At 57.6% G+C, this 15,030-nt stretch overlaps 2 protein-coding genes across 3 annotated transcripts in view; one reads left to right on the top strand and one right to left on the bottom strand.

The window, feature by feature from the left end:
• Positions 1-15,030, top strand: part of CHAF1B (chromatin assembly factor 1 subunit B) — a 158,424-nt gene that overhangs the window by 30,931 nt on the left and 112,463 nt on the right. The gene's annotated exons all lie outside the window — the stretch shown is intronic.
• The window catches only part of CLDN14 (claudin 14), a 78,480-nt gene continuing 69,522 nt past the window's right edge, over positions 6,073-15,030 (bottom strand). For both annotated transcript variants that reach the window (XM_059685946.1, XM_059685945.1), the window contains exon 3: positions 6,073-7,120. In XM_059685946.1, coding sequence (XP_059541929.1) covers positions 6,363-7,073 — 711 coding nt within the window. In that variant the 5' untranslated portion in view covers positions 7,074-7,120 and the 3' untranslated portion in view covers positions 6,073-6,362. The remainder of the gene's footprint in view (positions 7,121-15,030) is intronic.

Genomic DNA, 15,030 nt, shown 5'->3' on the forward strand with positions numbered 1-15,030 from the left:
TCTGTGACTTCCCAGGTTCTCACCGAGGTCACGTTTCTCTCAGATTAATCCGACACGCCTTCCCTGGCTTCCTTCTCCCTCACCATCACTTGCCCGTCGTGTCCATCACTTTACATATCATTTACCTATAACTTTGCTTGTCGTTTTACTTGTGGCTTTGCTGAGTCACTTAAGTGTATCTGATCATATAAACTATTGCGTTTATCTGAAAGCATTTTTGATGTATTTTTAATACTTGCTGTTTTTTTCTGTTTGTATCTTTGCCATGTTGACTTTTTTCTCCTTTGAATTTAGAAGACATATAGACTGTTTGGGTTCAAGTATTTACAGCAAGGTGTCACTTTCAGTAATGCCACCACCCCTCCTTACTCTCTCTTATAAAAGATGCGAACATTCATACTCTTGGGCAACCCATCCCCCCTTCCCCAATTTCATTGCCTGTTCTGGACTATTATGTTACTTTATGTCATTGTCAATGAAAAACCACCAAATAGTCCCTTTTCCCTAGGAATTGCAGCAGTTATCTTACTGTAATTAGAATTTCTGCATTAATTGGGTGTAATTTATATTGAGTAGATTCAATACTCGGTGCTGATTTTTCATCCTGCAACTTCGCCACTTCTGAGTTATTTATTTTAATTTAATCTCTCAGATCACATCTCTAAGGAGTTTCTTCCCCCCCCCCAATTTTATTGAGGTACAACTGCTGTACACTTAGCTGCACATATATAATGTGTACAATTGATCCATTTGTGTGTACACACACACACACCACACACACACACACACACACACACACACACAGCTATGAAAGCGTCACTGTGACCGAGATAACGAGCATTTCCACCGGAGGAAAAGCAATGACCAGTAGGGAGGACAGACCAGCCGAGTACCGGGTTCACCCCTAATTTTGTTCTCTTACAAAAATATTATAGGACACATTGAATAGAAAATCTATGAAAAGGCGTAACAAAAACCCAGGATTTCCTGAAATGAAGGAAGACATAAATGTATACACCAAAAGAGTCCTTCATTATTTAAAAAAACATTTTTACATTGACTTGTTGTTCCGCCCACTTACACGTTCATTGGTGGATTCTTGTGTGCCCTGACTGGGAATAGAAACCACCACGTTAGGGTATTGGGACGATGCTCTCGCCAACGGAGCTACCCAGCCAGGGCAAGGGGCCTTCATTATTTAGGACAAAAAAAAGAACAATAAATTCTGAGTGAAATGATTGACAGTCAAGGCTGATGGGAATATGGTAGAAATAAGATATCTACTAAAGAAAAATTAGTCTAGCATTGGACTTCTCCTTAGCAATTTTATTTTATTTATTTTTTAAAATCATCACCCAAGGATATTTTCCCATTGATTTTTAGAGAGAGAGAAAGAGAGAAATACCAATGTGAGAGAAACACATCCATCAGTTGCTTCTTGCATGCGCCCTGACCAGAGCGCAGGCGGGGGAAGAGCCTGCAACCGAGTATGTGGTTTTGACTGGAATCAATCCTGGAACCTTTTGGTCCGCAGGCTGACGCTCTATCCACTGAACCACACCGGCTAGGGCCCTCCTTAGCAATTGCAAACGAAGGAAGAAAATGGAACAGTGTCTCCTGAGGGCTTTGTCGGGGGGGGGGGGGTTCTGTATGAGCCATTTTGTGCAGCAGCCAAGTAATCGTTCAAATGACAAGGCAGCAGAAAGGTGCGTCCAATCGGCAGGCTTCCTGAACTCTGTCGTTTATGTGGGGGTGCAGACACTGCGGAGCCCAGCTTCCTAGGTCAGAGCGTCTTCCCAAGGACCCCGCGTTTGCCGTCGGTGGGGTGTCCTCCGTGTCCCCACCTGCTGCAGGTGGAAGTGGGCTTCTTGGGGTGCCACTGGAGTGGGAATTTCTGGAGGCCTCCGCGGGAAGACGAGGTGTCGTGGGAAGTTTCTGTGGAGTTAAGCCCCTGAGTGTCCCAGGTCCCCTCTCCCTCCGCCCGCCTGGGAAGGAGTCCAGCCATGTCTCCCCCACTCTGCTCCGTGTGTGCTCAGTCCGCCCGGCGCCTGGCTGGCTTGGCCGTGTCCCCAGCGGCAGACGTTTGCGTGTGGCGTCTGCATGGCCGGCTAGCACAGGGCGGGGCAAGGAAGCAGGAGCCGAGGAAGAGGAACCAGAGGGCGAAAACGCCTTTGTCTGGGAGGATGTGTTCCCACATTCCCATGGGCTGCATTGGCTCCACCCTCGGGCCAGTTACCTTTGTTCCAGGCCAGATGGGCAGGACGCACCTTCCCTAGTCACCCCGACGTCACCGCGCGTGCACCCATCTTCCCCTTTGCCCGGGCCCTCCCCCCAGCGATCCGCAGGGAGCGGACGGTGGTTCCTGGGAGAGTGAAGGTACAGCTTCCCGGTGAAGCTGCCCCGATGGCCGTGCCCACATGTCTGGCCTCCCCGTTGCTCTCTTCCCCTCCTTCCTATCAACAACTAGCGAAGGACAACGAGAGCACTGACCATAACTCTGCCACACGCGGGCCCTTGGGGAATGTTTCTCTCGTCACTGACTTTCCTGGTGAAACGAGGTGAACTGCACTCGGGAGCAGGGGTGGGCTCTGTGCACCGGACGGAATGCGCGCCCTGCACTGTCGCCTCCCTTTCAGCTTTCGCCAAGGCCCCGGCCTGTTTCCCATAGTGGGGACCCCGGGTGCCAGGAGGCCTGGCTTTTCCATGCAGCTGTGGCCCTGGCGAGCTCTGTGCTCCTGGGTTAAACTCCATAAACTAAGTCATCTGTACAGTACGTGGGGAGTTGCATGTCTGAAGGGAATTCGTGGTGGTGCCTTCTGTAAACCACAGGCCACTGGTTGAGCTGCTGAGTGCAAGGCCATGGGAATGAAAGTGATAGGACAGGAAGGTTCACAATCTAGGGGGGAAGAGACAGTTGTAAAGGGTGACATAAGGAAAACAAACCCAAATACCCCAGTTATTAGTGTCTGTCGGGATAAACGATTATAGACGGAATAGAGCTGTGTAACTACCACCCAAGTCAAGAGAGGGAGCTTTACCAGCACCCAGTCGCCCCCAGTACCCCTCCCCATTACCAACATGATGGCACCAGTTTGCACCCTTCTTCCTGGAAGTAATAGTAGTAGTTGCCTCACCTCCTTGTCAGCACTTGATACCGTCAGTCTTTCACATTTTAGCCATCTTAGTGGCCATGTGTCGGTACCTCATTGTGGTTTCAATCAGCACCAGATTCTATTTTATTTAAATTTTTTGGTTAATCTTCACCCGAGGATATTTTCCCGCTGATTTTGAGAGAGAGTGGAAGGGAGGCGGGGTGACAGAGAGAGAGAAACATCGATGTGAGAGACACGTCGATTGGTTGCTTCCCGTATGCCCCCTCACCAGGCCTGGGGATGGAGCCTGCAATCAAGGTACGTAACCTTGACCGGAATCTAACCCAGAGCCCTCCAGTCCACGGCTGACACTCTAACCCCCGAGCAACACCGCGAGGGCACCAGATTCGATTTTAGAGAAACGAAGCCGTCGACATTCTCCTGCCTGGCCTTACGGAGAAGCTCAGACGTGAATGTTGAACTTCCCAGCAGAAGAGTCTGTGGAGTGAGGGATGGAGAGGAGGTGAGCCCTCCCTCTGAGGGTCATCTGAGGGGAGGGCTGGGACCAGGTCCTGTCCGGGTTCTAGGATCCCAGGTGTGGCCCTGTGCTCCCATCCCCACCACCTCTTCCCTGTCCTGGGGCCAGCCGCCTGCTGCCTCCTGTCCGTCTGTCTGTCTGTCTGTCTGTCCGTGCCCAGCAAGGTCCCAGGTGTGCTCCGAGGGAGGCACCTGTCCAAGCCACTCGACCCAAACCCTGCCGCTTTCCTGGCCTTGAGTCCTGCCTTCTCGCTGTTGGTTATGCTGGATGGAAATGCAGGCAAATGCTTTATTTTGGAAAAACGCCTGGGATGACTGACAAAAGGCAGCAGTGGATGCTGGGGGCGGGGTGGGAGGGGGGTGTGCAGGAAGTGGTGGGCTGCCTGGTGGGCGGAGAGCTCCAGCTGTCAATCATTTACCCCGCAGGGGTGGCAGGGGGGAGCTGGGAGGAAGGAATGGAAGTGTGTGCTGTGCTGAGCTTTCCCGGGGCAAAGCTGCAGAGCCAGAGGGGTGAGGAGGGCACGGTGAGCTGCCCCCGGGGGCTGGGCCCCCTCCAGATTTATGGGGCGACCTCATCGGGCCTTTCGCTGGGCAGGAAATGGGCTGTTTGCTAATGCCCTTCCCCTGCCCCACACACCTGCAAAAGCAAGTTGGTAGTATTTTAAAATCATTTATTAGAATAAAATGGCTGTGTTTTCCTTTGGATAGTTGCCCAGTAATTGGCTTTGTGCTTTTTGAATCAAGAAATGGCTTCAAATATATAGAAAGTCAGATTTCAGTCTCTCTCTCTCTCACACACACACACACACACACACACTCTCTCACACACACACACATACATACACACACTCTCACACACACTCACAGTCTCACACACACACACACTCTCTCACACACACACACACACACACACATACACTCTCACACACACTCACATACATACACACACTCTCACACACACTCACAGTCTCACACACACACACACACACACACACACACACACACACTCAGGTCTCCTCTAAGGCGAGAAACGGGTGAGGAAACCATAGGAAGTGCGGGGCATGGGCAGCTTTTTAAATCCCAGCTGATTTACTTGTCATTCCCCCGGGGCTTCCTCTGCTTGTCCCGCCCCCCGCCCCCCCATCCGTGGTCGCCATGCACAGAGCACTGCCACTTCTGGTCACATTTGTCTACAGTCGGTGTTTCCTGCAGAAGAAGGTGCCAGGTTGGCCTTGGCTCTTGGCCTTGGTTGAGCAGGTCCCCCCAGGCCCTCGCCCTCCTCTGACCACGCGGTGACAGGGAGGCTCCCGGCTGACCCCCAGCCCAGGGTCCCCCTGGCCACAGGGAGCTGCTGGGGACCTGTCACTCCTTTCCCCCAGGGCAGCCAGGTGGTCCGACTGCGTGTGCCCAGCAGCAGCCCTCCAGGTTGGTCACTGTTCACCCGGCACAGGAGGGGAGGGGCCCTGCTGATCAAGGGGCCCTGGTTTCTTCCATCTTCAGGAAGGAGCTGAGCTTTCCTGGGCGAAGCTGCAGAGCACATACATGCACCCTCAGGGCACATCACGGGCATGTGAGCGTGTGTGTGCGCGCATGAGAGAGTGTGTGTGTGAGCGTGTGTGTGTGCGTGTGTGAGCATGAGAGTGTGTGTGTGCATGTGTGTGTGTGTGAGAGCATGTTCAGCTCTGACATGTGAGCTAGGTCACGGCCAGCAGGCATCCTCAGGTCTTAAAGCAGCCAGACCTCACCTGCCCTCCCAGCGGTCCTCCTGCTAACAGGACAGTCAGCAGCCCTGGTGCCTGTGCTGACGGGTAGCCTGTGACACCCTGTGGGGCCTGGGAGTGCGAGCGCTCCTCACGGCTCCTCGCCAGCACCCGCGGGCCAGGCCACCTGCACGGCCCAGTCCCCTCTGACCTGCCCCCGGCCTGGAGGGCCCGCTGCTCGGGGACTGTCTTTACTTGGTGACTTAGGGCGCGTGTCTCCACCCCAGGAAGCCCGTGCTGCCTGCGGCCGCGGGCTAAGCCAGGACTCGGCACCTGTTGGGATGGGTGTTGCTCGAGCATTTTTTTTTAAATTAATGTTTTCTATTGATTTTAGAGAGAGAAGAGGGAGAGGGAGAGAGAGAGAGAGAGAGAGAAACATCCATGAGAGAGAAACATCAACACGGCTACCTCCCGCATGCCCCCAGCTGGGGACCAAGCCCGAACCCGGGCCTGAGCCCTGACCTCTTGGCACATGGGTGTGACGCTCAGCCACTGAGCCGCACCGGCCGGGCGTGTTTTGGATGAAGACGCGCCCGGGCTCCTGTGATGCCCCTGCCAGGCGTGGCCCTGCCCCTCCTGGGCGAGTCCAGGGCTTTCCGAGGCGGAGCCCCACAGAGCGCCCGGCTCCCAGCGCCTCCGCGAACAGAAGCGGAGACTGTGCGTTTCAGAAACAACCACAGCCAACAGGTTTATTCCCGTCCTGCAGACAAATCCACGGACCAACCCCCACGGCGCTCTTGCCTCGGCTGCCTTCACGTCACCCACATAAATACGTGGAATAAATACAAAGCCAGGAGGACTTCTGTAGTCTTTGGTATAACAGCGTTTCTCCTTTCACTTCCCTCCTCCCTGGTTCCCAGCCCGTCACGCCCACATGCTGCCTTTGGGCACAGAAGCAGCCCAGACGTAAACTTAGCGCCCGGGTCCCGGATGCCGGGCCCCCCGGGCTCAGGGAGGCGCAGGCCCTGGGGTCTCACACGTAGTCGTTGAGCCGGTACCCGCTGTGCGAGGCCGAGGTGACCGAGGGCGCCCGGTTGTCCTTGTAGGCGGCGGGCGGGCGGTAGGAGGGCGCCGTGGCGGTGGCGGCCCGGGGCGGGGCCGGGTAGGGCCTGGAGGGGGCCTCGTCCAGGCAGGACAGGCAGAGCAGGGTGCCGCCGATGAGCGCCAGGGACGAGGAGATGAAGCCGAGGTACAGGGCCTGCCCGATCTCGAACTTCATGCTGCTGGGCAGCAGAGGGTTGTAGAAGTTCTGCACCACGTCGTGGGTGGTCCAGGCCACGGCCACCATGCAGAGCAGGCCGGCCAGGATGAAGAGCGCGCCGCCCAGCACGGCGCACGTGGCCTTGGTCGGCGTGCCCTTGGCGCAGCGCGTGCACTTCAGGCCCACCACGGCGCAGGCGCAGGCTGCGCCCGCCAGCAGGCAGGAGATGACCATGAGTGCGCGGGCCGCCTGCAGGTCCTGGGGCAGCGCCAGCAGCGAGCGGTAGATCTGGCACTGGTAGATGCCCGTGCTGTGCCACACGCACTCCATCCACAGCCCCTTCAGGTAGGACACGGCCGTCAGGATGTTGGTGCCCACGTGTGCTGTCCGGCGCCAGTGCGGCAGGATGGTGGTGATGAGCGTGCCCACCATGCCCAGGAAGCTGAGCAGGAAGCCCAGCAGCTGCACGGCCATGCTCGCCATGGCCCCGCCGGGCAAGGGCTGCACTCACTCAGGCGCCCGCAGGGGTCCTAAGGGGGCGGAGGGTAGGAGAGAGAGGAAACAGTTAAATGTCATCGTGGTGCATGTATTTCTGCCACGGAAGCCGAGTTTCCATAGGCAGTTGGCATGACAATAAATATATTTTATTTATTTACTAGTGGCCTGGTGCACGAATTTGGGCACATTCAAAGGAAATTAATTAGAAGAAATATTTTAATATTGGGCTCCCTCCTCTCTGGTTCTGGGGTGTGTCACCCAAGAACCGACTCTGCTAAGTCACTGTAGCTCGGCAGCTCCTGCCCCTTGGTGGTCAGTGCATGTCATATGTACCGGCTGGTTGGATGATAAGAGGGTCACTTAGCCTTTTATATATATAGACTAGAGGCCTGGTGCACGAATTTGTGCACAGGTGGGGTCTGGCTGGCCTGCCCTGATTGGGGCCCTGATCAGGGTGGTGGGGGCCAATTTTGGGTGGGGCCGGCTGTGGGGAGGGGCTGTGGGCGGTTGGCTGGCTGGCCCAAACTCCTGGTTGAACTCCAGGTCAAGGGGACAGTTTGCGTAGTAGTGTTTTATTATATAGGACTAGAGGCCCAGTGCATGAAATTCATGCACTGATAGGGTCCCTAGCGGCTGCCAGCTGCCGGCCAGGTACTCCCTCCCTTTCCCCAGCCAGCTCTGCCCCCTGGTCGAACTCCCAGACGAACGCCCGGTTGAGGGGACAATTTGCATACTATGCATTTATTATATAGGATAGATTTTTAAAAATGCATTTTAACTGATTTCAGAGAGGAAGGGAGAGAGAGAGAGAGAGATAGAAACATCAATGATGAGAGAGAATTATTGATGGGCTGCCTCCTGCACACCCCCTACTGGGGATCAAGCCCACAACCTGGGCATGTGCCCCGCCCGAGGATGGAACAGTGACCTGGTTCATAGGTCGATGCTCATCCACTGAGCCATGCCTGCCGGGATTTAAACATTCATAGAGGGCGTCAATGTCTCCGCACTGTGGGAGGCAGACCTGGGCTCTGCCCTGGTGAACAAACAAGCCAGGTAACAACACAGCGACGAGGTGCCCAGAGGACGGCTGTGGTCTGGTGGGGGGTGGGGCTACTCCCCGCCCCCAGTCCAGGGAGGAGGCCTGGTTTATGGGAGTCTGGGTATTAATGGGGGGCGATGACTGCTACTTCAGGAACCAGGAGGTGGCTATTTCTAATGTTGTAAATGACCGTTTGCTTAGGACCCGGTCTTCTCACACAAACGGTCTGCTGATTGGCCCCAGCTTCTGGCTGCGAGGCTGCTTTCTTTAGGGTCTTCCCTGCACTTGGCGGGCGCGCTCCGTGTGGGTGCTGGGTCAGGGCTGGGAGCCCCCCAATCCCTCTGCCGTCCTCGGTCACAGCGGGGAGGAGTGGGGCCCACAGAGGAGGGGCTCTGATGTGCCGGCAGAGCTGCCTGATGCCCTGGCACCAACAGAGCCGACACCATGGTGCCTGTTCAGGGGCCTGGCGCCTGCCAGCTCGGGCACGGCTGCCGGCTCACTCATTCCCCGAAGCAACCCAGCGAAGCAGCTGCCGTTCGTTTCTACGCAGGGAAACCGGCTGCAAGGGATGGACATTCTGGGCCGGCCTGCTAGCACCGTCGTGATTATCTCCTCCCTCAGACGCTGTTTTCCTCCACTCAGCAGGCCTGACGTCAGGGGAGGCCGGGGTGGGTCTAGGTGTCATCAGTGCGCTCTCCTCCCCGGGAACTTCTCCGACGGGGCGGCCCACTGCGGGTTCCGTGGGGAGGTGACAGCGCCCTGGGGCTGGGCCTGAGAGGTGGCCCGGGCAGGGGGCTTGCAGCACGGAAAGCAGGACAGACCCAGGCAAGTCAGGACGGTTGCCTCCCTGGGAGCCCGGAGGCTGCGGACTCCTCCGAACGCCTCTGAGACCCGCCTGGTTGTCTCTGGCCGGTGGCCACACAGGCCGTCCCCCGTCCAGGACATGCTGCGGCTTCTCCCAGCCCTTGCTTGTCAAGGTCAACCTCGTTAAGTGCACGGGTGCTCAGGGGTTCGGCCTAAACACGGAGCCTGCTTGACCCCGTGAGTCTAGGGAGGGGACGGGCTATGGGAGTCTGTGTTTATGGGGGGCGAGGACTGCTACTTCAGGAACCAGGGGGGGCTATTTCTAAATGTGCGCTAGAAGGCCTTGCTGATTTAAGAAGTGTTAATGAGCCCCCTCCCAGCCACCACCCGTCCCTGCCCCTTCCCCAGGAGGTCATGATTCAGCTTCCCAGCAAACACTTTGGAGCCACTGGATGGAAAAACAACTTCGAAGGAATGAATCAAGTTGGAAACCACATAAAACTCATATCTGGCCCTAGCTGACTTGGCTCAGTGGATAGAGCGTCAGCCTGCGGACTGAGGGGTCCTGGGTTCGATTCCGGCCAAGGGCATATGCCTGGGTAGTGGGCTTGGTCCCCAGTAGGGGGCGTGCAGGAGGCAGCCGATCAATGATTCTCTCTCATCATTGATGTTTCCATCTCTCCTTCTCCCTTCCTCTCTGAAATCAATAAAGAAATATATTTTTAAAAAAAACCCAACTCATCTCTGGACGGAAGGCGCCCCGGCGTGGCCTCGCAGGAGGGGCAGGCAGTGCAGGCGTTGGCTCCACGGCCTGGTGGTGGTGGTGGTGGTGGGGCTTGGCTTCGCCTGGGGGCTCCCCTTTGCCTGCAGACACCTGTGTGTGCTCATGGAAGCCCTGGCTAGAGAGACGTGGGTCCAAGACAAGCCCGGTTCCAGGAAGCAGGTTCCGAAGGGCGGGGCGCTGTAAGGAGACCTGGCATTCCAGGAGTACGTGGTGGGTCTTGCCTTTGGGCTCACCAAGCCCCCAAAGCAGGATCCTGGTGGGCAGCGTGGGGCGTGGGGCCTGAGCGGTTCTGGGCAGCGTGGCCACCCGCTGCTGCTGGAGGCTGAGCCTGCGGGCCCTGGGGGCGGGGCAGGAAGGCGGGGGTGGGGGTGGGGGTGGGGGCTCGAGAAAAGCCGGTCTCACCGCCCAGACTGTGCAGACAACCTCCCAGGAAAGCCTCCCGCTTGGCATTTTCTGAACGTATTTGACCGGAGACACCCTCCCCGACTTCCCCAAGGGAGGACTTGAGGTCGGACCGCCGTGGCCAGTGGACTTGGCCCTGCAAGCCCACTGAGGGTTAACGGGGCGAGGGTGAGAGGGTTGCTAAGAAGAGAGACAGTTTGACTTTTGGGGGGTGGACGGCCTCCCATAGGAGGGCCAGCAGGATGCTCCGATTTGCCCCCGAAAGAGGCTCGGAAACCCCAGGCGGTAAAGTAACGTGAACGCCTGCCGGGCGGCCGGGGAAGTGGCCACAGCTGCTCTCCCCAGACCCATCGGCTTCCGTGAGCAGCACATAACGCTCTGCCTTGCTCCTCCCTCCGGTGTTCAAAGGCAAGAATTAAAACACAAAACCGGTCCTGCGGCCCTTGGTGAGCTCAGGCCCCTGCCCGGCTCGCCTGCCTCCCAACCCGGCATCGTCTCAGCAGCAGCCCGTGGGGCAGCCGGGCCGGGACCAGGGACAGGCGGGCGGCCTGCCCGGCCCTGCTCCTGCTTTCTTACTGTCCAGGGCCCCTCACCCCGTTACAATAGGGCTTTCCTGGGGGCACATGGCTCCCTGCTCTCTCCCACCCCCACCTGAAGGTGGGGTCAGACCCGGGGCCGGAGCAGGCACGTCACCCAGGGGACACAGGGCACAGCCAGGCGCCTTGGAAGTTTCTAGAGCCCCCGGGCCCTCCTGTCTGGGTGAAGCGTGGCTGACTTGGCCGCTCGCGCCTCGTTTCAGCTCGGCCCAGCAGTGGGAGCGGGTTGAGGGCCCTTGGGCGCCGGGTCCTCACACCACGCCTGCCCCCGGCTCCTGGCGTGGCCGTGGGTCCCGGCGGGGTCAGCCGGGATGTTGTTTCCTGGAGGGTGATCGGGACCGTGAAGGGCTGCCTTAGAGGAACGTGGTCCTCGGATCTTGTAAGAACGCGGCGTTGCCTCCACTTTGATGTTCAGCAATTTAAGAACATGGCTGGCTCAGAGCACTCTTGGCCCACCCCCGCCTCTCCAAGCTGACGGCCTCTCCATGGCTCATTAGGTCTTTCCTAAACGTGGGAATCTGAGGACCAAGAGTAGCCTCAAGGGAGGTTTGGACTCGCCTAAAGGAGACACATGAGCAGAACCACCCGACAGGGGAAAGAAGTTACTTCTATGCTCTATCGGAATGAACTGGCTCCCACCAGTCACTCCTAAGTACATGCCGTGTTTCATAACAAGACACTGTGGTTCTGAATGACGCACAAAGCCACTCTCTCTCCCAGAATCTCACTCCCGAGGCGCTGTTCCAGCCCCTCTCCTCGCGCCGGTGCGTGTGAATTGCGAGCAAGTGAAATCCATTTCCTATTCATTTAGGATGGGCCGTCCTGTGGGCGTTCCGGCTCTGAAAATGAAGTTTCCTTCGTGCATATCCCAAACTTCCTGCAACTTTCCCTGGGTTACTTTCCAGACGGGCAGGCGTCTGTGTTTTGAACGGACGAGGGCTTCCGTGCCATCCACACGGGGCACGGAGGAGCTGGGAGAAGTTCGTCATGTAGCCGTTATCAGAGAGAGGCCGAGACAGAACACTGACATGACTAACTCATCACTGACTGGGAGCTGGGGCTCGCTCGTGTCGTTCAGGAGAGCGAATGGGAAAGATCTTGCCCAAATCTTATACGCACGACAATTTATAGGTTAAAAGTTGGCCCTCTGTTTTGGACGAGTAAAGAAAAATCCATTTTTCATAACAAGCCCTGGTTTGGGGAAAAGCCGGGTGAATGCGCATGAAAGCGGGGGATGCGGTTACGCGCTCGGGGGCCATTCGCAGTTCAGCGGGATGGAGCGGGCCCCTGATTTAGTGGGAACTGCGGGCTCAGTTACCACAGCCATTAAATCCCTACACCGTTTCCCGGGAGACATCATCCCTTGCGTTCCAAGTCCCCCGGTTTCATTAGGACCCATTAAAAAGGCAGTCGATCGACATGTAAAAATGAACGATTGGGTTTCATTTAATGAGCGACGAGGGTGCCTGGGCATCGCTGCTTTTCCTGCCGGCCGACCGTTATGTTGGCGGGCAGTGTCGTATTTCATTTTTCAAGGCACAGGAGACTGGAAACTTGCCCCCAAGAAAAAGATTAGGAAAGTAAAAAACAAACACACACACACACACCTGCCCAACTGGCGTGGCTCCGTGGTTGAGCATCGACCTATGAACCAGGAGGTCACGGTTCGATTCCCAGTCAGGGCACATGTCTGGGTTGCAGGCTCAACCCCCAGTAGGGGGCGTGCAGGAGGCAGCCAATCAATGATTCTCTCTCATCATGGATGAATACGGGAAGGGGGTCCCCTCAGAAAGGCACTGAGCGGCCTGGGGGCTGCTAGGCGGTCACGGAAAACAAAACATCCCCACGTGCCGAGTGCGAGGGCAGCGTCCGGGCAGCGGCCGAGCACCTGGAGGAGGGTTTGGAAGCCCCTCTGTCCTTGGGAAAACTCAAGGGCAAGTGCCAACTGCAGGGAGCAACCCAGACGGTGAACCTGCCTGGGCTCCTCCAGGCTGGGAAAGCGCACGGACCCAGGGCCGCCCCCCTACCCCCACCCGAGTCCGGGTGGGGCTCCGCCGTGCGCACTGGGCTGGGCTGCCCGGGACTCCTCTGACCTCTCCAGGCGGATGTCTGGTTTCCTGAGCTCCACAGTTCTGGTTTCCGGTTCTGGTTTCCGAGACCATCAACCCCAGGTCTGGTGCAGCCAGGCTTGGGGGAGCGGCTCTCGCTGGGACCCAGTGGCGCCCACGGGGCCTCCCACAGGCTCTTACATCGAAACGGAAATGAAGCGAGAGACAGGCACGTCCCAGCGGCGCTGCCAGCCCGGTGGATGAGAGAACCAGGCCCTGGGGTTCGTCCGCTTGTGAAAATGACATAACCGAGCGCTGGACGGAAATACGTCGCGGTGACGGAAAATGGGGCGTCAGATGAAAGCCGAGATTTCCTCATGCTATGGAATGCCGTAAGAGTGAGGTTTGTGCTCATTCTCTGTACACGCGGCCTTTCAGCCAGGGGCACAGAGCCGTTAATATTAACGATAAGAGTAAAACCACAGCGAGGCGACTCCGGGCCAGAGGCCCTGGCGGCGATGGTGGGTGCAGAGAAGAGGGTGGTTTCCAGATGCATTTGAAGGGCGGCTGGCAGGGCCTGTGATGGCTGAGCTGGGTGGAGAGCCAGGTGTCAATCATGTGCTGGGGTTTCTGTCTTGGGCCACTAACTGGAAGTAAGGAGTTGCTGTATTGAGAGTGAAGACAGTGGGAGGGGGGAGGGTTTGGGTTTGGAGGGTGAAGGATGGGAAAGAGTTTCATTTCGCAGAACACCAATCAGAGAGCACGTATGCACCCCTATGTGCACGGCAGCGGGTTGGTCACAGCCAGGATCTGGGAGCAGCTCGGTGCTCATCAGTAAATGGGTAAATAAGAAAGCTGGGCACATTTACACCATCCACACTCCTGGGTCATAAAAAAGAAGAAAATGTTACTCTTTTTAAAAAGTATTTTTATTTTTATTGATTTTAGAGAAGAAGGGAGAGAGAGAGAGAGAGAGAGAGAGAGAGAGAGAAACATCTATGATGAGAGAGAATCATTGATCGGCTGCCTCCTGCACGCCCCCTACTGGGGATTGAGCCCACAACCTGGGCATGTGTCCTTGATCGGAAGGCGGGAGCCACTGACGGATTCCCGAGCCCTTCAACCCCCCCCCCCCCCCCCCCCGAGGTCGTGACAGGGAGGGGGCGGGAGGAGGCAGCCCAGAGGGAGAGAGGCGAGAGGCAAACAGTGCCAAGTCGGAGAGAGTGATGCCCGGTGTCGGGCCAGGGCATCAGATGAACATGTCACCGGAGCACGGAGACACCGCCGCGGGCTCCGCACCGGGAGGGGAGCTGCAGCCCTTGATGCGCGGTTTCGGTGGAGAGATGGGAACGGGTTCAAGAGGGAATTGGGGCTCAGGAGGGAACGAGCCGGAGAACTCTTTCCAGGGCTGGGACCATCACGGGAGCCAGGACACGAAGCAAGAGCTGTGGGATGGGGGTTCCTAACCGGGGGCCCAGGGGCCATGGACTCCAGGGACCTGACCACTGGGTGGGAGAGAGGTGTGTTTTATTCCTCCTCTTCTGGCGGAGAACAAGCAGCTCCTGGATTGTGAAGAGAGGCAGCCGCCGCGGCCCTGTGACCGTGCCCCCGCCTTTGTCGCCGACAGAACCGCCGAGAGCGTGCGTGTCAGGCCCCGACACCTGGAGAGGCCCGTGCCCCGACCCTACTTCGACAGCAGGCGGTGGGGGAGCCCCCGGGGTCCTGCATGTGACGCCGCAATAGACAGGCGCACACAGTCCTGGGAGCAGATGGTTGAAAACATGTTGCTAATTGTACGTCAGGTGTTGGTCATGGGCTCCTTTACGGCCCCGGGATCCGGGGACACCTGTGAGAGGCTTGTTTGGAGAAGGGACGCCGGGCTTCACCAGGTTGCCAAAGGCGTCCCAGCAATCACACCCCGTCCAGCCATCAGCACCAAGGCCCAGCCACCCCGAGCGGACAGTGAGGAGCTGGGCCGCTGGGGACGCGGCCGGGAGGGGCTTTGCTGCTCCGCTGTTGTCTGGGCGGGGAGGGGAGCCGCGTGCCTCTGGAGGGGCCGTGAGAGGGCAGCATGGTGACGCTGAAGAGATGTGCTTGGTGGGGGACAGCGGGGACCGGGGTGCACAGCTCAGACCAGGCGCCCGCGGCTCCTTCCAGAACAGGAGGGCTGGGCAGGGAGCCGGGGACGAGGCAGTGGGTGAGTGAGTGGCCTCGATGGTCCCAGTCTTCTCAGGGGGACGTGTTTATGGGGCCCGACAAGGAATCC

The sequence above is a fragment of the Myotis daubentonii genome, chromosome 3, assembly GCF_963259705.1.
Source record: "Myotis daubentonii chromosome 3, mMyoDau2.1, whole genome shotgun sequence".
Taxonomy (NCBI): domain Eukaryota; kingdom Metazoa; phylum Chordata; class Mammalia; order Chiroptera; family Vespertilionidae; genus Myotis; species Myotis daubentonii.